The sequence below is a fragment of the Marmota flaviventris genome, chromosome 5 (genome assembly GCF_047511675.1).
Source record: "Marmota flaviventris isolate mMarFla1 chromosome 5, mMarFla1.hap1, whole genome shotgun sequence".
Classification (NCBI taxonomy): domain Eukaryota; kingdom Metazoa; phylum Chordata; class Mammalia; order Rodentia; family Sciuridae; genus Marmota; species Marmota flaviventris.
In genome coordinates this window covers 81,859,824-81,886,734 of record NC_092502.1, presented here as the reverse complement: position 1 = coordinate 81,886,734, position 26,911 = coordinate 81,859,824, and the positions used below count along the sequence as shown (strand labels likewise).

At 34.6% G+C, this 26,911-nt stretch overlaps 1 protein-coding gene across 7 annotated transcripts in view; it reads left to right on the top strand.

The window, feature by feature from the left end:
• The window catches only part of Pam (peptidylglycine alpha-amidating monooxygenase), a 290,276-nt gene extending 264,398 nt beyond the window's left edge, over window positions 1–25,878 (top strand). For 3 of the 7 annotated variants that reach the window (XM_071612377.1, XM_027927578.2, XM_027927588.2), the window contains 10 exons: window positions 577–693; window positions 2,890–2,962; window positions 4,291–4,501; window positions 4,896–5,096; window positions 7,662–7,777; window positions 12,759–12,858; window positions 15,386–15,439; window positions 20,692–20,895; window positions 24,018–24,071; window positions 24,742–25,878. In XM_071612377.1, coding sequence (XP_071468478.1) covers window positions 577–693; window positions 2,890–2,962; window positions 4,291–4,501; window positions 4,896–5,096; window positions 7,662–7,777; window positions 12,759–12,858; window positions 15,386–15,439; window positions 20,692–20,895; window positions 24,018–24,071; window positions 24,742–24,923 — 1,312 coding nt within the window. In that variant the 3' untranslated portion in view covers window positions 24,924–25,878. The remainder of the gene's footprint in view (window positions 1–576; window positions 694–2,889; window positions 2,963–4,290; window positions 4,502–4,895; window positions 5,097–7,661; window positions 7,778–12,758; window positions 12,859–15,385; window positions 15,440–20,691; window positions 20,896–24,017; window positions 24,072–24,741) is intronic. The other 4 variants (XM_027927579.2, XM_027927589.2, XM_027927584.2 and 1 more) reach the window with 2 other exon arrangements.
• Window positions 25,879–26,911: the final 1,033 nt, after the last annotated feature.

The following is a 26,911-nucleotide window of genomic DNA, read 5'->3' as shown; positions in this document are numbered from 1 at the left end:
TCACATATTCATCTTAAGATTTTTAGTTAATTATTCCATAGTAAAGCTGTTGTGTTATATGGAAAATTTTTTCTGTTATTAAGCATATTTTTGTTTAAAAATAAATTGGTTTTGGTTTTTAAACATTTTTGACATTCTGTTGATATCCTTATAATGTGTTCACATGTACCTATAGCATGCATAATAACATATTTTTATCACTACCCTCCTACTGTTATTATCATTACAGAAAAAGAAAATAAGTTACACTTTGTTTTGCAATTTGAAAGATTATCTGTTGAATTATAAAATTTGGACAGCTTTTAAAAATTTAGATTTAGTGAGTGTTTCCTAGTCTTCCAGGGTTCTGTGAACATGCAGATTCAGGCTTGGAGGATATGAGACTACATTTCCCCTATAAAACCAATGCCACAGCTCCATTGACCACCCTAAATAGCTAATGGTATATATCATAACCCAAGAGACAAGAATGAAGTCATTTGAATCTCAGCCCTTCTTTGGGTCTCTTGAGAATCTCAAGTGAAAGGTCACTTGAGTTTCTGGTTGTTTATTTTCATTCTAATGTGTTTTGTTTAGCTCTTTTGACAGCAAGTTTGTTTACCAACAAAGAGGACTTGGACCAATTGAAGAAGACACCATTCTTGTTATTGATCCAAATAATGCTGCAGTACTCCATTCCAGTGGGAAAAACCTGTGAGTTAAATGGCATATGTTGTTACTAACACTTGTACTATATGCATTGTATAAAATGTACCATTGAATCTTGAAAAAGTTTTTTGGGGGGCTCACAGTTTTATAGGTCTCAGTCCACAGACAGCCAGCTTCATTCAGCTATACAGCTCCCCTTAAGAAAGTAGGAGACTAATTGGGCCAGTTCATCTTTTATTTTCTAAATAAGTGGTTCTAAACCTTGACTGATTATTAGAATCATCTGGGAAGCTTTCAAAAATTCCTCTTTTGGGAAACCTGTATTTATATCCTTTTCCTTCCCATTTTAAAATTTATAAGAATAAATTTCAAATACTATCCCACAAAAAGTATTTGAGGTGATGGATATGTTAATTAGTTTAATATAATCATGGCACTTTATTATTATTATTATTATTATTATTATTATTTATTGGATATTGAACCCAGGGGTACTGTGCCACTGAGCTATATCCCAGTCCTTATTTTTTGTTTTGAAACAAGGTGTAAGTTATACAGTCTGGCCTTGAATTTGTGATCCTCCTACCTCAAACTCCCAAATAGTTTAGATAGAAGGAGTTCATCATCACCCCTGGCTAATCCTTGTACATTATACACATATATCATTATGTCATATTGTATGCCATACACACACACACACAATGGTAATGTGTTAATCTGAAACTTTAAAAAAAAGAATAGATTAAAGCCACTGATACACATGCTGGTCAGCTCGATTTGATACTAAAAGAAACTTTTTTAACAGAAAATTTACATACTAAATGCATCAAGTAATCAGTGATAAGAAAAAATGCTCTATTCTCATCTAAATGTGAAGACTAAACAAATATCATTTTTAGCTTTCCTTAGCATGCATATGTAATTTGGCTCTGAATGCCATTCATTATTTGGTCTTATTCCTAGATGGCATTTGACAGCCAAAAAAATGTTGGCTGATATTCATGGTCATTGAAAGAAAGGGACACCTGCTCAGAGTCTCCTCAACCATTGTAACCTGGCAGCCTCAGGAACTATACTCGACTCCATCTGCTTAGGCACAGGGAAGGCCAGCTCTTTGAAAGGCAGCAAGCCACTGCTTTGAATGCAGCTGCTTGTGGAGATGGTAATAATGAGACTCAGAATTTTCTGTAATATTCTCAGATGATGAATCAGGGGCCAAATTCTAATACCAGCTGTACTACTTTGTCTTTGAGCCTGTCTCTTTGGAGCTGTATCCATTACTCAGAGGCACCGTCATCCCAGAAAGGAATTAAGAGGGAAGGTGGAACAACTGCTGCTAAATCAACTTGGCCGGCAGTGGGGTGTTAGTGTTCAAAGCAAATCATAGCCCTTACTTCTTATAGCCAAAACACTGATTTAGTTCAGTTAGTTAGTTGAGATCATAGTGTTACCATCTTGGCCCATGGAAGAATGGGCCAGGGTGGGAGCCGGAAACTGGTGCCCACACCAGGAGCCTAGAAACTGACAGATGAGGCTTGTAGATTGTCAGATATCCTTTGACCAGAATAACCTTAACATACTATCCTTGTACTGATTAACTCTGTTCATGTTCCTTAAACCTGCAGGCCTCTGTCCACATCAGTGTATAATTCTTACTCAAGTCACCCACATTAATTGGCTAAATAAATTAATGGTTTTCTAGCTCACCACTTCACTTGGTCTGGATGATCACGGCCCTACTGAAAGTTGTTTTCTTTATGTTTTGTTGTTTTGGGGCACTCTTAAAAAAGTTAGAGTCATATTTTTACTATTTCATATTAACATTATATTTTTGCAGTATATTTTACCTATTCATTCTATGAAAATCAAATTTCTCCAGAAAATTTCTTTTATACATATTTCTAAAATGTTAATATTTATGATCAAAATTTGTTTTTAATTTGATATTGTTATTTAATATAACATACTGTATAATATTTATAGTTCTCATATAAGCTTCGTTTATATAGATTTTCATATGATTGATTAAATGCTGCTTAAGCTTTGTCACAAGGAAATCTATATTATGACATTATTATTATGTTCTTTTAACAATTCATTTTCTATAATAATATAAATCTATTAACTTATAAATGTGTATGGCTTTAAAAGATTAATTAGAAGGATTAATTACAAACAAACTACTCTTACATATACTTAGAGAATAAATATATAATTAAGACTGTAATTTTTATTTTGCAGGTTTTACTTGCCACATGGCTTGAGTATAGACAAAGATGGAAATTACTGGGTCACAGATGTGGCTCTCCATCAGGTAATCTCCCCATTGAGTGGTATTCAAATAGAAGATAACAGGGTTAAACTCTAGAAAGGTCTGAAGTTATCTAGGTCTTTTTCTGTGACTTAATAACATTAAAACAAGAATTGGATCAACCATGTTCTGCTCAGTTTAGCTTGCTATTACAGAGGACCTTAGATTTGGTGCCTTGTAAACAACAGAAATATATTTCTCACAGATCTAGATATGAAAGTCTGAGATCAGGGCGACAGCATGGTGGGGATCTGGTAAGGGCCCTCTTCTGGGACACAGACTGTCAACTTGTCATTGTATCCTTAAATAGTGGAAAGAGAGAGTGAGAGCAAGCTCTTTGTCTCTTCTAACAAGGGCATTAATCCTGTTCACCAGGTCTTCACCCTTTTGACCTAATTGATTCCCAAAATGCCCATTTCCTAATATCATCACATTGAGGCTTAGGATTTTAACATATGAATTTGAGAGACACACACATTCAGTCCATATCAATCCACATCTTCAATTTTTTTTCTAGCACTTCATGCAAGCAAAAGGTAATATGTAAATTATGAAGATACTCTTCCCCCTTGGGTTGGAAGATTGTTTATGGCCAGTTGTGGAGCTTCATTAGAAGCCCATCTTTGTGGGCCCTTGAAGCACCTTGGCTTTCTACATTTGATTTTATTTCCTCTATCCTTGAATTTTATTTCTATTTCTTATTTTTATTTCTGTCACTTACGTTTTACCATCTTTATTTTCAATAAATGGAAGCAAGGTCTCTAGTAAATACAATTTATCAATAAAAAAATAAATATTTTTGTCCTTTTTTGGAAAAGTTATACTTCAGTTACAGAATATCTTAAGGTCTTTCACCCCAGAAGACAAGTTTAAGTATAATACATGTGGCAAAGAAATAGGAAAATTAGTGGGGAGGAGGACTAGAACACAGATTTCACTATGAGTCATTAAGTGAAGTCTCTCAACAGTCTTCAACATTCATCAGTAAACCTTTATTTCTTGTCCTGTTGTATTATCTAGAGATCATTGTCATGTTAGCTAAGGAAAGAGAAGAAAGAAGCACAGAGAGGGCACAGTAGCCTTTCCACATACTGGTTTCTATTCACTATTTATTTACTGGATGGCCTTGAGCAAATCACTTCCTCTCAATATGCCTATTTCTGCAATGAAGGAATCACAGCAGGTGATTTCTAGGGTCCTGTCCAGTTATAAAAAGTACCTCCTTTTAAGTAATTCTCTGGGAGCTAATACTCTTAATTGCTTGTGGAAATTTGGGTGTGTGTCAATGGTCATCAATAAAGTAGATAAAGCTCTTGCTCATGTTTTAAAAGGTATTCAAACTGGATCCAAACAGTAAAGAAGGCCCTCTCTTAGTCTTGGGAAGGAGCATGCAACCAGGAAGTGATCAAAATCACTTCTGCCAGCCCACTGATGTGGCTGTGGATCCAGGCACTGGAGCCATCTATGTGTCAGATGGTTACTGCAACAGCCGGATTGTGCAGTTTTCACCAACTGGAAAGTTCATCACACAGTGGGGAGAAGGTACCCAAAATACTCTTCATTTCTAATTGTAATTTTTAGCCATTATCACTAGGAACCAGACATTTGCCACTTCTCACATTTTTTAGGATGTAATTCTCCTCTACAGCAAAGAAAACAGGGCTATTGGATGCATCCATTTGGCTTCATATCTCTCTCTTTCTCTTTCTCTCTCTCTCTCCCACACGTGTTATAAGGGAGAAAGAATGCTTCTGCCAAAAATATTTAGATATTTGTAGTGAGGGACATTATGAAATAAACTTTTAAACCACTTTACTTTTTTTATTTTCAGATATCTAATGTTTCCTATCATGAATTTGTAAAATTGCAAAAGTGTAGAGTCAGACTTTGAATAATTTTACAAATTGTGTATATGAGGCTTTCCTTTGTTCCATAGAGTCTTCAGGGAGCAGTCCTAAACCTGGCCAGTTCAGTGTTCCTCACAGCTTGGCCCTTGTACCTCATTTGCGCCAGTTGTGTGTGGCAGACAGGGAAAATGGTCGGATCCAGTGTTTTAAAACTGACACCAAAGAATTTGTGAGAGAGATTAAGCATGCATCATTTGGAAGAAATGTGTTTGCAATTTCCTATATACCAGGTATTTCATCTTTTTTATGTATGTTTTTATTATACTGTACTCTATCCTAAAAAAGTATTTGCCTTTACCTGCTTTTTAAAATAAATCTGTTTCTTATTGAGGGGTTAATTCTATATCATATCTTAAAGTGTCTTAAAATTGTTAGTGCACTGAAAATCATTTTCAACTCAAGTGCCACTATTCCTTGTACTGAAATAATGAAGAACTTAAAAAGATTTAACAGCTGTTTGTATTGGGTTTTAAATGTTCCCAAATATTGATTTTCATTTTTTCTTAACTATGATCATCTGCTCTAGTTATTACACGATTAATATTGTCTTCATACATCATCAACAGATGGTATATGTCTGATAAAATCAGCATTCAAAACATTTCTGTTTCATATCTTTTTTAGAAGTGGTAGCCAATTTTTAAAATAAGATAAATATATTAAATAAGTGAGGCTATGTCTAAATACTAGAAGAAATAAACAATATAATTTTGTTTTTTATTTTCAAATATATTTTATTAACTTTAAGAAATTTCAGCCAGGTACAGAGGCACAAGCCTATAATCCCATTGTCTCGGGAGGCTGAGGCAGGAGGATTGCAAATTCAAAGCCAGCCACAGAAACAGATTCTAAACAACTCAAAGAGACCCTGTCTCTTAATAAAATACAAAATAGGGCTGGGGATGCGGCTTAGTGGTTGCGTGCCCCTGAGTTCAATCCTCAATACCCCCCCTCAAAAAATAGAAATATCAAAAGAAATTTGAGAAGTAATCCAAACTTAAAAAGATATACATAATTAGGGCTGGGGATGTGGCTCAAGAGGTAGCACGCTCGCCTGGCATGTGTGCGGCCCGGGTTCGATCCTCAGCACCACATACAAAACAAAGATGTTGTGTCTGCCGAAAACTAAAAAATAAATATTAAAAATTCTCTCTCAAAAAAAAAGATATACATAATTCATATTATAACATAGCATAAGATTTCCTTAAATAATAAATGCCAAGCAACTTAAAATATAAAATTTATACACAATTTAAAAATATATGTTGCAAAATGTGTCTATACTTATATTAAATAGCATTGACTCTTTATAATCATCCCTATAATAGTTACATATTTTATACTGTGAAAGGTTCACTTGGCTATTATCTTCCCAAGTAAACCCATTTTGTTTAGGACATGAAGTAGGTGACTGGATAGGGAGCAAGATTATCTTCCCCAAGAAGGAAAGATTTTCATTAATAAACCACGAATAAACACTCTGGTTCATTTTACCCCACATTTAAAGAATTATTTGTCAGGACCATTCACTTAATAAAGAAAGTGATCAAGTTAATAGAGAACAAAAATAAATATAAGAGAAAATTAAATGGAAATCTGGTTAAAAACAAAATCTGAGCAAAAGAAATTATACATTATCTGTATAATGTTCAACAACAGTAATTGATGTTTATATTTTTATTTTACAGTATGATATGGTAAAAAAAATCTGTAATACTTACATAAAGGTGAAATATTTTCAACAGTGATTTAGGGCTATACATACTTTTTGTTGTTTTGTGGTGCTAGGGATCAAACCCAGGGCCTCTTGCATTCTAGACAACCACTTCTCTACTGAGTGACACACCCAGTCCTAGTGCTATGTATTTTTGAATATGTTTTAAATCACTGAAAATGTCATATACAAACATCTGGATTGTTTATTTAACCAAAACATAACTATTTCTATTATTTCAGTTGAACATTACCATACTAAGAAATATAATTTTACTACAAAGTATATTCATAAAATATACATAGTCATAAAATATTCACTTAGTGAAAAATATCTTTCATAGTTCAAAATATGTATCTCACATTTTCAAATCCCAGTTGTTTAAAATCAGATTATTCAGCTGAACATTGGTGTGGGTGCACACCTCTAATCCCAGCAACTGGGGAGACTGATTGCTAGTTTGCAGGAGGATTGCTAGTTTGAAGCCAGCCTGAGCAACATAGGGAGATCTTGTCTCAGAATTTTAAATACATAATAAAAAGGGCTAGGGATATATACAGTGGTAAAGCACATCTAGGTTTTATCCCTAGTACTAAACTAAGGTAAACTAAAATTTATTCTATTTATACTGTAACTTCACTTACTTTCTTTGCATATTTCTTTCTGACTCTCCTTATAGCTAAGGCAGATAATACATATTTTACATGTTTTTCAAATGATTTGACATCCCAAATGATTGACTTAAATAATCTAACTTTTCCCAATTCCTATATAGGATGCCTATAATATCTATATGTACATGTTAGTATATGTATGTGTCTATCACTATGTATTCCCGATTTCTGTTGTCTTTCTAAGTACAGCAAACCCTCCAATTTCTGGTTTTTCCCTTATAAGCTTAGTTCTTTAACTAGTTTGCCCCTGATATGGTTATGTAGGAGGAAACTTTTTTTAGTATTTCATTTTCAACTTTTTACTAGGTTAAACATAAATGGATTATTTATTTGTATAATGTACATGCATATATTTGAAAGCAGTCAATCTGTATTTTAGAGAAAGACTAACTAAATGTGTGTCACAGGTTTGCTCTTTGCAGTGAATGGGAAGCCTTTCTTTGGGGACCAAGAACCTCTTCAAGGATTTGTGATGAACTTTTCTACTGGGGAAATTATAGATGTCTTCAAGCCACTTCGCAAGGTATTCACACACATTGCCTGTGTTTTTAATTTTCATGAGAATAAAACTGAAATATGAATCTTGAATAAATCTTTAAAAACTTTAAGATGATTTGATAAAACTTTCTTAGCTATGTTGATAGGAGTATGCTATTATGATGTTTTATTTAGAATAAATGTCCTTATTTGTTCTTAGATCTATTTCTGCAGATGAAATTGAGCTCTACATTCAGTCCCCAGGTTGTTATTAGACTTTAGATATTGTAGCACATTTAAATATATTATAGTTAGAATACCAAAAAGTATTTTTTTCCTGGTTTAATACAAGTAGTGAAGACACCACATGTTAAATGTACATGTATAATTCTCTTAGATCTAGCAGAAATCGTGTTCTCTCTGTTTTTTTTTTTTTTTTTTTTTTTTTTTAATCATTGTGACTTTGCTAAGCAGAAAGTCTTGAAAAATAGCACTTCCTGGAATTTATTTAAGTTCTAAAGACTTAGTTTAGGTCAGAGCCTAAAGTGTGGTTTTGGCTTCACAAAAAGTTTGCCACTGTTTTTTCTAGAAATAGTGCTTTTTACACACACAGTGACTATGGCTCAGTGTTTACATAGACTGTCTGTCTTCCCAGTGCATGTTTTCTACAGTATGATTGCCAGAGTGATCACAATGTTCACATACACTGCAGGAATGTGTTTGTGGTACACCAGTTTTAGAAAGTTCAGCCAGCTAAAATACTCAAATAAGCATTATTTTTCAAAATATGTAGTCATTGACGTTACTTGGATCAAAATGCAACTATCTTAAGCCATCAGACAGAGTATAAGATACCAAGTTTGGTCAATTTTTTTTAAAAAAAAGAACTTTAAAAGGCCTCAATATTTAGAAATTAATGTTAGGCTACTGGCAGTCTGGGTTTATCACATTTCATTGGAGAAGGTATGAACTAAGTACCTGCTTTGTGTCAGATATTGTCCCAAATACTGATGATGACAAAGAGTGCCAAATGACAGTGGACACAGCCTCTTCTACAATGGAGCTTTTAGCAAAAATTAAAGTGTACAAATCAAACCAAAGTGAGTCTGAACTAAAGATTCCAACACAAGCTTTTTTCTTAGGGTTTCTGTTTGTATTTCACAAATAAAATTTTCACAGAACTATTTCTTCTGAAAAGCATTAAGCAATTAAATATCAAATCATAGCAGTTGTCAGAAGAAAATTCATTACATTGATGATACATATTTTGCTTTCATAGTGTTTCAGATCTTTGCTAATTTGTGTCCTTATGAGGTAACTTTCTCATATCTATTGGTGAAGAATACAAAGTACACAGAGTCATCCCTCAGTTTCTTTTTTTTCTTTTTTTTATTTAATTAGTTACACATGATAGTACAATGATATTGACATATCATACATTTGAATCAGATGAGGTATAATTTCTCATTTTTCTGAGTGTACAGGTTGCAGAATCACAGTGGTCATGCTGTCACATATATACATACAGCAATAATAAAGTCTATTTTATTCTGCTGTCCTTCCTATCCCCCTCCCATCACTTCTCTCTACCCAAACTAATGTGAAACACTTTTTTTTCCCCCTCACATCGTCATACGTGTATTCTGTATAACGATGAGGGTCTCCTTCCATCTTCCGTGCAATTCCCCTTCTCCCTCCCTTTCCCTCCCACCTCTCTTCCCTATCTAGAGGTAATCTTCTTCTCCTGCTCTTCCTCCCTACCCAGTCTCTTCTCTAAGGAATCTAAGGAATGACGATGATGTCCCTCATCGTCTGCTTTCTCATATACCCTTCAGAATGGAATTTTTGTCTTCTTTCTTCTGCAAGGAATCTAATGTGGAAAAGAAAAGGCATGATCCCCACAACTCTATTTTCTTTCAGGTCTTCACTTGGTGTTAATAGAGTGTTTATGTTTTTATTTTAATGATGTTGTACTGTGTCAACTAGAATATTAACTTTTAACTAAAATATGCCTTTAGAAATCAAAACTATATGCTAAGCAAGAGGCCAAACTCTAAATGAACCTTACTGGTGTAAGAATCTGAACAACCTTGAATTAAAATTTCAGAAAACATTGTGCCTAAACATCAGCACTCACCAGACATTCAGCAATGAATGAGTACAATATGGGAGTCAGTACAGCAAACTTGAACAGATGAGATTTGCTTTTCCTTTATGTTCACTCAGTAAACTGAAATTCATGAACAAATCTCTCAGAATTTTCATTTAATTAGATTATCATCATAAAAAATTGGGTGAAGGAAATAATAATAGGTGTATGGACTTCTAAGAAGAGATTTGTTCTTCAAGTCAAAGGTCAAATTTTATATAATGTGTCTGTGTCTCTGTGCATATCCATATCTCCTCACATATTTCAGGTCTCCCTCTTTCATGATTGGATTCTATAGAACTGTTTACCTCTGAATCTGTGAGCTCCATCTTTATGTTTATTCAGGGAAATTAAGATAATAGGACCATGAAGATGATCTGTGAAATGCTGTCAAAAAACTACGAGTACAAAACACACATAGTCATCCACTAGTTTCTTCTCTTCATAATTTAATGACGATGATGTCCCTCATCGTCTGCTTTCTCACACACCCTTCAGAATGGAATTTTTGTCTTCTTTCTTCTGCAAGCAATCTAATGTGAAAAAGAAAGGGCATGATCCCCACACCTCTATCCCAAAAGAGAAAAATAAAAAGAATGGCGCAGTAAGCCCAGATTCATGTTATTTCTCCAACTTTCACATTGGAGATTAGAATTATATAGTATTTGACAATATTTAAGTTGAAAGATTCACACATAAATTAAATTACTTGTCCAAAGATAGATTATAAGTGGCATACTTGGATCTCAAACCTAGGTTTTTCTAACTCTAAAAATGCACTTAACCTTTTAATTCCTGAGTTACATATTTGCCAAGGGCTATATTAAATCACAACATAAATGTGGTAAAAGTTCTTAGGAAAAGTACTTTACTTAAAAGTAAAGTAGGTTTAAAGATTATTCTTGCATAAAAGTGTGCATAGTTGTGATATGGAGCAGAACACAAATTCCTTATGAATTTTTAAAATGTGATTTTGTGAGCAGGCCGCCTGGGGCTTCTTCACTTGATGCCCCAGGAAGATGCCACCATTATTTTCTCTTGTCAGTTTTATTTTGCTAGAGGTAACTCAAGAGAGGAGTTTTCAAAGCCTGCATTAGAAGACTTTACATTTGTCCAACTTTGAAATCTTATATTTATTCCTAAAACTCAACAATATAATTCCCTGTTTCAGGTAACACAGAGAAGTAGAATAGTTCATTAAAAAAGTTAACCAAATTTTATGCATGTATGATTTTTTTCAGGATAAGCCCAACTAGTATGAATAACTATAATTCTCTAATAAAGAAAAAAATATAGCTGAGTTTCTCTGATTACAATAGGAATAGAGGTCCTGAGGTCCCACCCACTAAGCCTGACCCTGAATCCCTACAATGGTTCCAAACTACTTCCAATAAAAACCTTGGCTCTCCAGATCAGTTTGAGAGCCACTGAAAGAAGTTTGTTATTATTATAGATTTGAATTTATGATATACCATGATTTATTTAAAACAAAGGCATTAGCCAATAGATACTCACATATTCTCCCCTCACCTTTACTTCCTCACCATTGTATTTTTTTTTTCTATTAGGAAATCTGGGGTATGTTACAACTATGTTTTGCATAACAGTTTCTAAAAGTTATTATAATGTAACTTTTTATAATATAGAATAAAATTCTAGAATAGGAACTGCTGTAATTTGGAAGTTCATTGCCATTAGCTAAACTCAAAATAAAGATGAAGGTTTATGACACACCTGTGAGCTTTCAATATGACAACATTTCGATTTCTGACTCTTTGTCCTTCTCTAAATGTTTGTCCCAATTTGTGTGATAATATGAAGGAATGGGCCTCATTGACATAGCTCTTCGATTTTTCTTAAGACAAAACTTTTCCCGTTTCTAAAACATAATAGTATCTACAAAGCACATATTTCTCTGCCAGTCCTGAAATGAGTGAAGAACAGCAGCTGGATTCCTTAGTGTCCTTTGTACTCAGTACGCTAAGGTGGGTATTTGCTGGCTGATGAGTCCACAATGTAGGGAGTGTTTTGTTCATACTTACTAGACATAATTTTGAGAACCGTGAATTCAGGCAGGCCTGTTGGCTGCAAAGGTAAAGGAAAAAAATCCATGTCCTGACAACTGGTGGACCTCAAGCACTTTTGGAAGCTGCAGTAGCACATTATAAGGAAACAGCTTAGTAACCCTGAGTCACATAAAGTGTTCTGTATCTCCTGGGTCCTCATGAATGAGAGGATGACGTAAAATGAAGAAAAACATTAAAAAATAAAATATCTGAATTAAGTATAAAAGTACATGAAGTTCTTGGAAGTAGCACTCAGTTTGTTTCCTCTGCTAACTAAAAATATTGCACACACTAGACTTCAAGAATATAAAACCCCACATCACTGCATATATCCTAGTATGCATATCAGAAATAATCTAAATGCCCTGGATCTTTAAAATAACCCCCTTATCAATAATGTAAAAATGATTTTTAAGTTAACTCATGATAGCTTGATAAGAATAACAAAATTGTTACCTGGTCCTTTTCACTTATATAGATGGAGAAAGGCAAATTTGATGATTAAAAGGTAGAAGAAACACAAAGGCAACAATAAATATAAAGAATTAGGTAGGTAATGAAACACTAAACAGCAGTTAAAAAACAAACTGCTTGTAAATTTTCACTTTTTAAAAGAATTAAAAGTCAGCAGTGAGCATTTCCCAGTGCTTAGAATTATGCCCGTCAAAGTCAAGACCCAATGATTGAATGAGTAAATTACTTGGTCTAGAGTTGCTTTGCTGGGAATTATTGTTGCCTTGGTTAGAGTTATACTCAAACATAAATTCAAGCAAAGGCTCACCACCCTAATATGTGCCTTTATATTTTGGCAGCACTTTGACATGCCTCATGATATTGTTGCATCTGAAGATGGGACCGTGTACATTGGAGACGCTCACATAAACACCGTGTGGAAGTTCACCTTGAATGAAAGTAAGTCTTTTACAATACTGTTGTCCACATTTTCCCTCCATTTTATTGCTTAAAAATATGCAAAATAAGTGTGGGGGATTTAGCTCAGTGGTAGAGCATTTGCCTTGCATGTGTGAAGCCCTGGGTTCAGTTCCCAGTACTGGGGAAAAAAGAAAAAAAGTGAAACAGAAGCATTTACATTACTTTCTCCTTTTAGTGATGGTAGTAGGAAATCAAGCTATAAGACATTTGTTTAAAAATCTATTTGGTATGCATTTCAAGGACTAAATTAATTTTTAGAAAGTAGAGAGAAACATTTTTTTGTTTTTGTTTTTTTTTCCTGGCAGTTATCCCCTTGTTTCCACAGATATTCCACAGGAAATTCTTGACGCCTGAAGTAATGTCTGTTACATTAAAAGCCAATGTTAATTCCAGCTTAGTTCCAGAAGGAAGAGATGGCTTTGGCAAAGCAGAATGACTTGTTTCCATGAGGCATCACTCCACACATGGCTCTTTAGCTCTCAGGAGCTGTTGAGCATCTAGGGAAGCCAGCATCTGTGTCAGACACATATTATTCCCAACAGGAAGTATTTTACATTTCCATTTAGGGTTCAGCTTTCTCCTGAATTCACATACTGAATTGCTATTTTTTCATGTAACTCAAAATTTTGTCTGGGGACAAATTTGCTTTGTCAGGATCTAGCTGGTTAGTTTTGTAATTTTATAATTGCAATTTTGATATTATTTCTGATTCTTAAAAAACATATCAAACTAGCTCCTGATTTGAGGCTAGAGACAAGAATTTTTTTAAATATAAGTGCACTGAAACCACAAATATAAATGTTCACAGAGTTTTTAAACATGGTAGTGTACAAACAGCAGGATAAAGTAAAGATAAGGAAAAGAACTGAGGATGATAAATTTGAGGTATGAGGAGATGCAACAGGTATTATTCAGTAGAGAACTAATAAGAACATATAAATTTGATGAAGAAAAGAAATTTAATTATAATAAGAAAAAAATATATAAGAAAGAAAAAATAAACCCAGGAATCCAAAGCCTTTAATCAGATGCAATATAGATCTTAGAGCCCAATTTGCTAATTACTGTATTCAGCATTATACTTTGAGTAAATTTAACTAGTAATAAGACCCAGTTATAATAGAGTACATGTAGATGCCTGTGGAATACTCCACCACAGAAGTAGCTTCACAGTCCCCCTGAAAATATGGCTTTCAAAAAAAAAAATATATGGCTTTCACTACCTGTATCTTCAAAGAGTATCCTAAAAGTGGGGCAGACAAAAGAGCAAAGATAGATGGCTAATCCCCAATTGTATGACTAAATTCAGAATTTGTAGAACAAAAAAATCCTTTAAATATTTTTAAATATGGGAAAGACTACAGAAATTTAGACAATACCTTCACTTTTTTTTTCTAATAAGAATATGATTCTTTAACTCACCAAGATTCTAGTCTAAGACCATTTATAACAAACACCCCAGTGGTTGATACTCAACAGAGATGCATATCTGAGTCATCTGGGGAGGATTTTCAAAATACATGTTTTAGTCAGCTTTTTCAAAAGACCTGACAAGAAAAATTTCAGAGGCAGAAACATTTATTTGGGGGCTCACAGTTTCAGAGGCCTCAGTCCATAGATGTCTGACTCTATTCCTTGAGGCCTGAGGTGAGGCCGATAATTATAGTGGAATAGTGTGGCAAAGGAAAGCAGGAGAGGACATCGCACCTGAAAATTGAAGCAGGGAGAGCTAGCTCTCCTCACCACAGACAAAATATAAACCCAAAGGCATGCCCCTAATGACCTACTTAGGTAAGGTTTTATAACCCAGTCATTTTACATCTAAACTACCTTGCATTGTCTTACACATGAGCTTTTGGGAGACACCTCATAACTAAACCTTAAGAATACACATGGCTAGTCCCCTCAAGATTTAGAGAAAGAAGAGGAATAATAGAATATAGTTTGTAAAGCCTTCCCAAGTGGTTTTGAGCAACCTCTAATTGATAAGCCCTATAACATAGCATACAACTTCAAAATAAGAAGCCCTCAGCATAACCCAGAGCATAATAAATCTGGAAAATAGTACCTTTTGAACAGTAAGATTTCACTGGAGACTAAACAAGTTTAATTTGCATTTTAGTGTTTAACTAGTCAAATTCATTTTTGTCAGGTAGAAGACTGATAATCCAACATGGCAGAATTAGTAGTCAGCTAAGATTTCGGCTACATCAAATGTAACTACTCGATATTTCAGAAACAATGCAATATATTATGGACTCCAAAAGGAAAACCTCATTCATAAAGTTCTTAAAGATACTATTCCGCTTTCCCTAGGAGATTTTACACAAGATTTGTGGACCCAACAGCCAATTTATGGTTTGTGTTGGACTCTTTTCTAATATAGTAATATATATGATGAGTACTTTCTAAATGTTTTCTACTGAATAAAATGAATATCAAATTTAAGTTTTCAAATGTTCTTTTTAGAGATTCTGATTTTTCTCTTCTTGCATTGCTGTTACAGAAATGGAACATCGATCTGTTAAAAAGGCTGGCATCGAGGTCCAGGAAATCAAAGGTTGGTTATATTTCCTTTATAACTAATACCAAAGGATACTTGTGTTGAATTATTTTATGGCTCTTTAATGCAACTTTTAGAATTATCAATCTAAAAAGTATAATACAATCTGGTAAATGATCCATGTCTTCTGCCATGTGCTGAGCCTTTAAACCTGCATATTGCCACTGCTTTTTCTGATAAATGGAGTAATCATAAGTATCTCAAATCACTGGTTTCAAGTGATGGAATGTGATTAAGGATGTAGGAAATCTATAATTAGCGATCCAGAGACATTTAGAAAGGAAAAACATCAGCTAGTCATGTTAGGAAACATGTTGACCTCAAGCAAGCAGAATAATGCTGTTCAGTGTTCTGGAAAAGTACTTTTCTTAATGGGCTCTAATGTAAATCAGTGGAAGAAATCTTTGGTGAGTTATTGCTGTAAGGATGTGAAAAGATATATCTGTTCCCGAAGCTGCTATCCTAGTATTACTAGCCTCAAAGATTTACCAAGGGCTTCTATGTGAAAAGCACAATAGCAAATCCAAGGGAAATGAAACTACCTGACCTCAGGAGACTTACAGCATGTAAGGAGCATGAGAGGGAGATTGCACACAGACACATTTACCCATACATGAAAACCACATCACTGGGATATAATATCAGGAATGCAGAAATGGGATTTAGCTAATGGTAAGCAACCACTGGGTTCATTGAAAATCCTTGTTGAATTATATTCTCCCTTTCCTAGAAACAGTTTGTATTTCTATACTTTCTACCTTCTTCGGGGTTTTGACATGTCATTTATATAGTTAAGTACTCACTGTGTTTCTTGTGGGGTGATCCTAATATTTAAGTAACTAAGTAATTTCTTTATTAGTTGCTTTACAAATAATTTGCCTAGATATTCAGACTTAACCAGAGGCTTACTTGTTTTCCTTTCTCATGAAAGCAGGTTGAAAGAGATGAAAAGAAGCAAGAACCAAGAGGGAGTTTAGGTATTTATTTAGGCAGATAAGAAAATATAGCCGGCTCAAAGTTAAAAGGGGTAAGATAATATTATAAGGTAAATAAATAGCAATTACTTGGCATTTGTAGAGATTCTACCCAGGTGATACTTACTACCGAGTGACATTCATATCATATTCCTATACCAAAGGGGTTCCTGGTCCTTTCTATCATTGTTATATATTAATAAGCATATTTGTCCTGGAATAAGATGCTAGGAAAGATTGGTAAAAATAGCTATCACTTGTGGAATAATCAATGGACTATACAGAAATTATCACATTTAATTCTTACAACATGTGATCATTGCTATTATCCCAATTTTGCATTTAAGGACATTGAAGAACAGAATTGTTACTGAGATACTAAGTGTTAGAGCCAGGTTTGAAGTGAACCTTTGTTTGAGTCAAACCCTTTGTTATTATTTACTACTATTCTCTTGCTGAAGAGAAATGGATCCCACCAATTTATTTACTGTGAGTTCTTCCAGGAAATGCAGCTGAGAATGGTTGTAGTTTACTCTGAAATTTCCAGAACTTCAAAATGGTCTCAAACTAATTTTGTTTAAATAGATCCCGCCAAAATAGTCTTGATTGTACTAATTAGCCTGTTGAGACCAGCCCAACCAACCACATTGACCCCTTTGGGTTGGTCAATGAAGGATAAATAATATCTTCTGTAGACCATTTCCTATTTTCACTGTGCATACTACTGAGCCCATTTTGTCAGAAAACATCCCCATCTTGACAGAAACCAGCAGTTCAAAAATCATTTTTTAAATATTGCCACAATAGTCCAGTTTTAATAGGAATACCCCAATTCAGATGAAGTTATTCTATTCTTCTTTGAACCAAGCAGTTTATGTGACTCTCATTAAACATTTTAAGATTATATTCTTATTACAAATTGAATATAAATCATACTGGATCCCTAGATCATATCTTTTATCAAAATCATGAAGCTTAATTCAAGCAGAAAGGGAAAAACACCATCCCAGATTTAATAGCCCAGTGATGCATGTTCATTTCAAATCTCCTAATTCAAGTTGCTTTTGAGAATACTCATTCCCATTGTAAATGGTCACATAATCAGAAATTACAGGGTTTCAGAACCTATGTTCTAAGGGAGTTGCAGGAATAAAAGAATTTGGAATGATTAAAAAAAAGTTAGGAAAGGGATTTTAATTTTCAAATAAAGTTATTAAAACAGACATCCCACCTAAAGAATAGCCCTCATGTCCCACACCTCAATAAAAGATGATGATGATGACGCCAACTCAAGAAAATTCAAAACAAAACAAAACTTCCTAATGCATTGATCCTCTTAGACCTTTTGTAGAGGAAGCACATTACATTTAAAAGAGCTGAATCTCATTGTTCTGTATGCACTTTTATGTCTTCTAAACCGCTACTTATTAATATGCCATCTAACACCATCAGCCTTTAGTTTTGTCTGCAATGAATGGGTGGCAGTTTCTGTGTTGCTGTATTAAGAATGTCCCTCCTTCCTATCCCAGTTTTTTCTAATTCCTCTGTCAAATAATAGAGATTCATACACTTCTATGTGTACACTCACACAGGAATGAAGCTAGTCTCCCTTTCTAAATGCATTGCTTTAAAGAAGCAAAACCTCTTATATGTCAGCTTTTCAAAATTATGTTTATTTACAAATATCTAAAAAGATGCTATAAGAACTTGTGATATTGTAAGATTTTAAGACATTTTTCTTCTAGATAGAAGGCATCTGGCATCTTAGGTGACAGAAGAATGTCATGCTCGATACCCCTTAATTTTCCAGAAGCCCAAAGCCCTGCCTAATATTACAGCATCTTCATTCCTTATTCATCAGGAGTGTTCCAACTTAACTGAGATTTTATTTTAATAATTTTTTAAGTTGTTGGTAGACCTTTATTTTATTTATTTATATATGGCACAGAGAATCGAACCCAGCACCTCACACATGCCAGGTAAGTGTGCTACCATGGAGCCACAGCCCCATCCCTTAACTGAGATTTTTAATAAAATAATTTAGGATAGGGCTGGGGTTGTGGCTCAGCGGTAGAGCACTTGCCTATCACGTGCAAGGCCCTGGATTCGATCATCAGAACCATATAAAAATAAAATTTTTTAAAAAGATATAAAAAAAGAATTTAGGTTAAAGAGTAGATGTGACACAATTTAGATTGTTTGTGCTCAGACTGGAATATATAAGACTTGTAAGTGATAACCATCATTTTTGCTTATTACTCTATCTACAAAGGTCCTGAAAAGAACAGCAATATTGCTTCTTTTTAAAACCGGAAAATTTAAGAATTTTAGCCTCCTCTAAAAAAAAAATACAGAGCATCTTTTAAATCTTAAATATAACTCGGTTGGTTCCAAAAGTTAGAATGTTCAAGTATTTCTAGTAAATGACCCTCAAATTACCAGAATTGGTGTGGAAAATAAAAAATTTCTATAGTAATGTGCATATATCTTAGCAAATTCATTGCATCATCTCTTTATGAATGCTAAGCTGATTCTTTTAGTCTGTCACCTACATCACCTACAGTTCTGTCCATTTAATGGAGCTAGGTAATTACTCTGTAATACCTGCCTTCAAATAGAAACAGACCTTTCTTCCAAAAGCAACAAGTACTTGAATGTCAAGCTACATCTCTAGATTATGTTTTTTAATCCCAAGATATATTTTATTGGTTTTTTTTCTGCTTAAATATAGTAAGTTTACGTATAGAGCAATTTTTTACATATTTTCTACAGTAAAGAGACAGGAATCACACTTTTATTCCTTTTGGAAACTGAGACTTTAGTTAAATTTGAACCATCTGGGTCTGTGAATCAATCTTTCCCTCCCCTTCAAGTTTTAAGAGCCAGGCTTGTGGATTAAAAAGAAGGGGGTGGTGCAGGGAAGTCTGGCTTCCCCTTGTCCATAGAACAGGAAAGGAAATAAGACTTTGAGGCATCTGCTAAATGATAATAATAGTAGTGCCTACTCACAGGTTTGATGTGAAAGTTAAAAGAGAAAAATGCCTGACATAGCTCAAGTGCTCAGTCCTTGTAATGAGACTGGGGAGGAAGCTGTCTCAGAACATTAAGAGAGTTTCAACCTGCCAATCATTTGTACCATAAGTTATATTCACAGTGTGCTAGGTAATTTGGGAAGTATTTCCTTGGTGCCCAGCAAAATGTTAAACTAAGTTTGTACATACTAAACATTAACCAAAGACTGTCCTGATTGGGTTAAGCCACCTATCCTTGTTACTTTATGAAAATCTTCACTAGGCCATACATAGCATGCTATCTGTATTGTAGGGCAGAAGATAATGCCACGAAATCTTGTGAGTCTTTTGCAGATGTGCTTGTTACTTTTAGCCTGAGAATATTCTTGTCATCCTTTGCATCCTGTATTTTCTACACAAACACATATGTGCTTCTTGGGAGCAAAAATGTCTCAAGGCCCAACCTCACTTTCAATTCATTAGTCGAGTTCCCTGAAATAACTTCTATGGTTTTATTACATTTGTTTCTCAAATAGTATTTTAGGCCTATACCTATCTAGTACCTGCCAATGTCACAGCCTAATTGGGTAAATTATTTCCATCACCAATAAAATAATATACATGGATTTGTGTGCACTTTCATTTTGCTGAAGACTATTTAAGGAAATCTGTAATCCTGTAATTAATATGGGCTATTCTTGTAAAGTACCAATACTGCCTTAGACATGAAAGAAAATTCATTAACTACTTGTATATCTTACAAGAAAACAAATACTTATTAAGTACCTTCTTGATGACAGAAATTTATATGTAATGGTTTTGTGAAGGAGATATTATTGTCAGTTTTACAAATGAGGTTATTAAGGCCCAGATAATTTAAGTAACTTGCCCAAAGTTACACAGCTAGTACATAGGAGAACTGGGATTTGAGCTCAGGTTTGTTTGACTCCAGCATTCACATCAATTTTTTTTCCCTACATACTTCCTCTGACTTTAACTCAGACAAATGCAAAGAAAAGGATATGTAGTTTGTGGAATTAAAGGTAGAACCAAAGAAAACCAATTTCAAGGTGAAAAACCATTTTGTCGAAATAACTAATCACGTATGCAGATTGCTGGATTCAGACACTGAAATATGAAACCCAGGTGCAACTGGACTCAGAAGTTCTTTCTGTACAATTGTGATTTGACGGGGTAGGGGTGGGTAAGAGGGTTCTGGAATCTTTGAGTCAGTTGAATATTGTGAACTCTTCTTTCCCTGAAGAAGCCGAGGCAGTTGTTGAAACCAAAATGGACAACAAACCCACCTCCTCAGAATTGCAGAAGATTCAAGAAAAACAGAAACTGATCAAAGAGCCAGGCTCGGGAGTACCCGTTGTTCTCATTACAACCCTTCTGGTTATTCCTGTGGTTGTCCTGCTGGCCATTGCCATATTTATTCGGTGGAAAAAATCAAGGGCCTTTGGAGGCAAGTAAAACGGGCCCCTTTAACTTGAACTTGGAACCTACCTTTGAAAGATTGTTTGGCCTAATTATCATCAGGAGTTTGGTTGTGATTTTTTTGTGTGTGTCTGGTTTTTTTGTTTTGTTTTGTTTTAATGCATTCTACATTTTTGACATTATTGTCTCTGTTTCAGATATTCTCCATAATTAGTATCACAGTAGAAAATATGTCTGGAGCCTCTGGAATTTAGACAGTTGGATTATAATTAACCTTTAACATTGCCTTTTAGCAATTGGCTTAAGCCCAATTAGTATCTTCACACAAAGCTGTAGATAGTAGAGTCAGTATAATTTCGCTGACAGATCAGGAAGAAGATTTCTTCAGTTAGAAACAGGCTATTTTCAAAGAACTTGGGTCAGTTATTTTGAGGTTGTATTTTTCCCCATCAGACTGGCCTTAGCTCCAGTTACATGACTTTGGGCAAGTTACTTACTCTCTCAAAACTACAGTTTCCTCATGAATAAAATCTGGATAAAATACCTCACAAAGTTGTAAAAGAGTAAATAGAATAATGTATGTAAAGCATTTATCAAAGTACCTGGAACCTAGTAAACACTCAACACCACCAGTGATTGTGACAAGTAATAGAGTAATAGAAAATTCTTGTCTCAAACTTTAGCTTTCTCAAGAGAGCACATATTTCGTAAAAAAAAAAAAAAAAAAAAAAATTGGATGTCCTGAAAGAAACTCAGCTGCTGGATTCTATACTGTGATAATGATTTTGTAAAATACTGATGGCCTAAATGTGACTATTCAAAAACTTTCAAACAGTATTTTACAAAATCATTATCACAGTATAGAATCCAGCAGCTGATTTCCTTTCAGGACATCCAAATAAATAAACTTTGGCTGGGTGCAGTGGCCCATGCCTGTAATCCCAGTGGCTTAGGAGGCTAAGACAGGAGGATCACAAGTTCAAAGCCAGCCTCAGCAATAGTGACGTGCTAAGCAACTCAGCAAGATGCTGTCTCTAAATAAAATACAAAAATGGGGCTGGGGATGTGGCTCAGTGGTTGAGTACCCCCCTGAGTTTGATGCTAGGAACCCCCCCCCCCCCAAAAAAAATGGCCAAATAAATAAACTTTGACCCAACCCCTGTTTCCTACTCCTCAATAGCAGTCCTTCCACTGGGGTCCCAGGTCCTACAGCAAAAGTCTACAGATGCATCTAGGAAGCAGTTAGTGGGACAGTGTGGGAGGCAGCATTAGATCAAAAAACAGCATCTTAACCTTCTCCAGGTCAAGGCAGCCATGGCAGAGATTCAGTGCCCATGGCAAAGCCCTAACACAGAAAGAACTCAGAAACAGGAAGCAAAGTTCAGTTTAATAGGTTACAAAGGGTAATTTTTCTTATGCTTTTTTTTAAAATCTGAATTCAGATATCTCAGCAAAAATATAGTTAATTCTTACCAAGAAGGACTTCTGTTAAGACCCTGTACAGACCTGAAACTGTCAAAAGCAGGGCAAGGAGAAAGAAAGTCATCATCTTCATGGAGCTAAATAAAAGCTTCAAGAGAACAGGAGTTTTGTATATCTTGTTTACTCATATGTCCCTAACACAAATAACAATTCTTGTCACAAGGGGGTTAATAAGTAGTTGTTGAAAGATTGAATGAATAAATGGCACTCAGAATAAATGACATAAAAAAAGAGAGATGTCATGTAAAAGCTATCATAGAGGGTGCTAAGTGTGGTGGTAAATACAGAGAATATTAGGAGCATCTAGAATCTGGAGGCAGATGGCGGGAATTGTGGTACCCAACCCAAATTGGAAGAGGAAGTGACTAAGGAGTCAAGAAAGTTTGATCTATCCTGTTTGCTGTTGAGGGCATGTGACATGGCACTGTTCTCTCATGCTGACTTTACAAGAATGTATTGGGAAGGAAGAGGCACAGGTCAGATGATAGGAAACTGCTTTTATTCATCCATTACTTAAAGAAATTTGCAGTTTTGTAATCTTCCATTTAATATATTTGATTCTAAAAGTAGATCAACTTCTCACCTTTTTTTCCAACATTTGTTCTTGATGGGTTTCACCCATGGTGAAATATTTAGAAATCTTCCTAAAGGACCTTCCTTTATTCATCACACACTCATGTGTTTCATATCAAATACTGTGCCAAGCACAGGTGATACAAACTGGATGAGGGATGTCCTGCATCCCTGTGGAACGGAAAGTCTAAATTTTGGCTTTCTGACAGTCTTAGTAGATGCTTCTTCCCTTTCTGTCAATTTCCTTCCTCATCGGCTCTTCTGCTGTTCCTCTGTCATCTGCCTGTCAACAGATAATACAACCATGACGTGGCCTCCACTCCTGGGGAAACGTTATAAGAGGACCCTGGGCCTGGCTTCTCTGGCCCTCAACAGAGTGGTGTAAGCAAGGGAGAAAGTGCAGGGAGATACAGATAAGGAAACAATAAAATCCACTGGGGTTGCTGCATCCTCATAAGAAAGGAGAATTCTTCATGGAGATGGAAGCCCTGTTAAGAGCATTTAGGTCACCTTGTGTACCTGGAAAATACTTACAGTTTCATATCGAGTGTCTTCACTTTCCATAAAGGAGAAATGATGTACATAAATCCAAAGCTTTCTCAAGAGGTGCATGTATATTCTTAATAGAAAGAGTAAAGTCTAACACATATATTCCTACATTGTAGTAACCAAAGCTTTCAAATTTTATAAATTGTTGGTAAGTTAATTCTATCCTGTCCTAACACAATAACTAAAGTGTATTAAGCATTTGATATATATATATATATGTTCTAAGCATGCCACACGCAAAGTCTCATCTTATATATAGAAATTATCTTTGATCCTTCATTTCTCAGAAGAGAAAACCAAGGCTCTGGAATTAATATATCAAAATTGCACAGTCTCTAAGGGACAGGCAGGAATTAAACCCTTAGATACATCTCAATATCTATGTTTTTCAATAACATATTGCCTTTTTCCCCTTAGAATTGCGTATATGAGCCAAACTATCCTAAATATTTAAGACTTTCTGATTTTGTGTTGAACATTGGTTGAGGAAGGTGACTTGGATTCATTTTGAAATGTGCCATCTTTTTTTTTTTTCTTTTTAAACAGATTCTGAACACAAACTTGAGGCAAGTTCAGGAAGAGTGCTGGGAAGATTTAGAGGTATGCTTGTGACCTTTCAGAATCTTATATTTGGTTCAAAGTCAACAAGTTCATGTCTTTAAAGAGCAAGGAGATATTTCATATTATGTCTCTGAAAATTAAACACCTGGTATACAGCATAACATCTCCCAAAGTAAATGCAGAATGCAAACCATAAACTAAACCAAATGTGTGGCTCTGGCAGCACATTTTCCAGTTTGTTTGGTTGGTTGATTGTTTGGTTTTGTTTTGTTTTGTTTTGTTTTTCCATCTTGCCATTCCCTATTATTCTCTTCCTCTGCCTTTTATCGGGATTCGTTTGTCTTTGGTAAATTTTCTGTCATTCCTGCTGTCATGTCAGAGCTTGTCAGAGTGAAGATGACCTTTTCATAAAGTCATTGAAATGAAGAGCTGCCCAAGGGATGACAATTCCAGAGAGCTGGGGAAAACAGGAGGCGAAAAGTCAATCTGGAATATTCCTACAGAAACACATAAGCCCGTGGAGCTTTGTTTTTTCTTTTTTCTTTTAATAAGTCTGTGGAGTAATATCTATCTGCTGTTTGTCACTTTTTTTTTAATATCTACCTTTTCCCAACCTCTAACTTTATTTACCATTTAAGAATTTACAATGAAGCTGTCTCATCTGTTGCAAACTTTACTTCAATTCTACATTGTTGTTTGCTCTCTTTAGGAAAGGGAAGTGGAGGTTTAAACCTTGGAAATTTCTTTGCCAGCCGTAAAGGCTATAGTCGAAAAGGGTTTGACCGCCTCAGCACCGAGGGCAGTGACCAAGAGAAAGATGAGGATGATGGAAGCGAATCAGAAGAGGAGTATTCAGCACCTCTGCCTGCACCACCACCTCCCTCTTCCTGAAAACCGGGCTTTGGTTTAGGTTGAATGAGATTTACTAAGAATGCCAGATTCCTTTCCCTTCAGCACGTTTAAAGTTTTGTGCATTTAATTGTATATGTACTAGTCTATGTGGGACTGTACACATTTTATTTTATTTTGTTTGGTTAAGTTGGCTTCTGTTTTTAATTGAGGAGTTTCCTAAAAGTTCATAAGAGTGCCATTGTCTTTATATGAATATAGAATAGAAAAGCAGTCCTCTTCTTCCATTATAGTACTAATCTAATGATGGAAGTTTGCTCATTTACATTTTTGAGACTTTTTTGTGGATGTAAATAGCCCCATTCTCTGCTTGGACACAGTATTCTCCCAATAGCACTCCCATTGCCAGCGTCTTTCTTTGGTGCCTTTCCTGTTCAGCATTCTCAGCCTGTGGCAGTAAAGAGAAACTTTGTGCTACATGACGACAAAGCTGCTAAATCTTCTTCTATTTTTTTAAAATCACTAACATTATATTGCAATGAAAGAAAGAAAAAAGTCTCTATTTAAATTCTTTTTTTAATTTTCTCCTTGGTTGGTGTATTTCTGGGATGTCTTATTTTTAGATGGCTGCACTGTTAGAACACTATTTTCAGAATCTGAATGTAATTTGTGTAATAAAGTGTTTTCAGAGCATTAGCTGTCAGAGTGTATTTTGCAATTTTTGCATATTTACAAGGTTTTGTATATAACTTTTGTAATAATGACACAAACCACAGATATGGTAAAACTTGCTCAATGTCTTCAACCAAAAGAAATGTGTTGTACTGTATAAAATTTAGAAAATATTTTGTTATGTAGCAATATAAATTAAAGCCAGGCTAAGAGTTTACACACATGTATGAAACCAGGCTTCCTTTGAAAATTCACAGAGGATTTTTGCTTGTAGTGGATCAATCAGAGAGTAAATTTAATAAAAGGCGATCGTAGTTAAGAGAAAGCTTGTGTCTCAAATTACATATACAAATGAATCCATCAGTGTAGATTATTATTGATAATTTTCTTTTTAAATAATAATTTCACCCAAATTTCTATATATATATGACATGATGGAAGTATCTTACAGTGACTGCATTTTATTTTTAGAATACCTTTTTCATAATCCATCAATGAAATTTAATAGGAACCTGTAATATTTCATTTCAACATAACTGAACCCCAGAACCCTTTCTCCAAAATGCTTACTTGCATCAGAGGTACCTTAGTAGTTGAAATATTAGAGATTCAATTGACTAATCATGAAAACACTGCAGGGTACTTTGCAAAAAACAAAAATTATATTAGAATGCCTCCTAGCTATGTCATTTTAAAAAATTAATTCAATTTAGATTTTTCTCCTTATAATTGATACCAAAGAAAGGTTTTGTCTCTTTCCATATGTTTACCTCACCTTCTTATTAAAGCTTAAATTGGGCATTGTCCCCAAGTGAAGGCTTCACTTATTTTTGATTCCTGTGTTCTTCCTTCTCAAACGAAACATACATTTTCTCTCCTCTAACCATTAATCTATGTTTTTTTCACCAAATCAGTGGTAAATATAGAATCACAACCACAATATTTCTGATTGTACCTGATACTTTCACTGTCTTATAAATGTTATTTCAAAATCAGAATTAATCCAGTGCCCAGGACATGTGTTTTACAGGTTGGCTTTGATGCTATTCAGGTTTGTTAAGTTGAGAAAATTATTTCACCTGTACTGAATCCAGGTAATAGCGTTTGTAGTGTAATATGCAATCATAAGCTCTATTAGCTACATTTTAAATGATATATACACTTAATGCTGTTCTTGCAGTTTTACAATAGCTGAATAGACACAAAGACCATAGTAATAAAATATAAGAAGACAAGAAAAAACAGGAAAACAAACATGAAAATGGAAAAAACTAATAACAGGATAATTCCTATTATACCTGCTCATGGAAACAAACTTGGCTCCAGATTTTCTATTGGCTAATTAAATAAAATTTGAT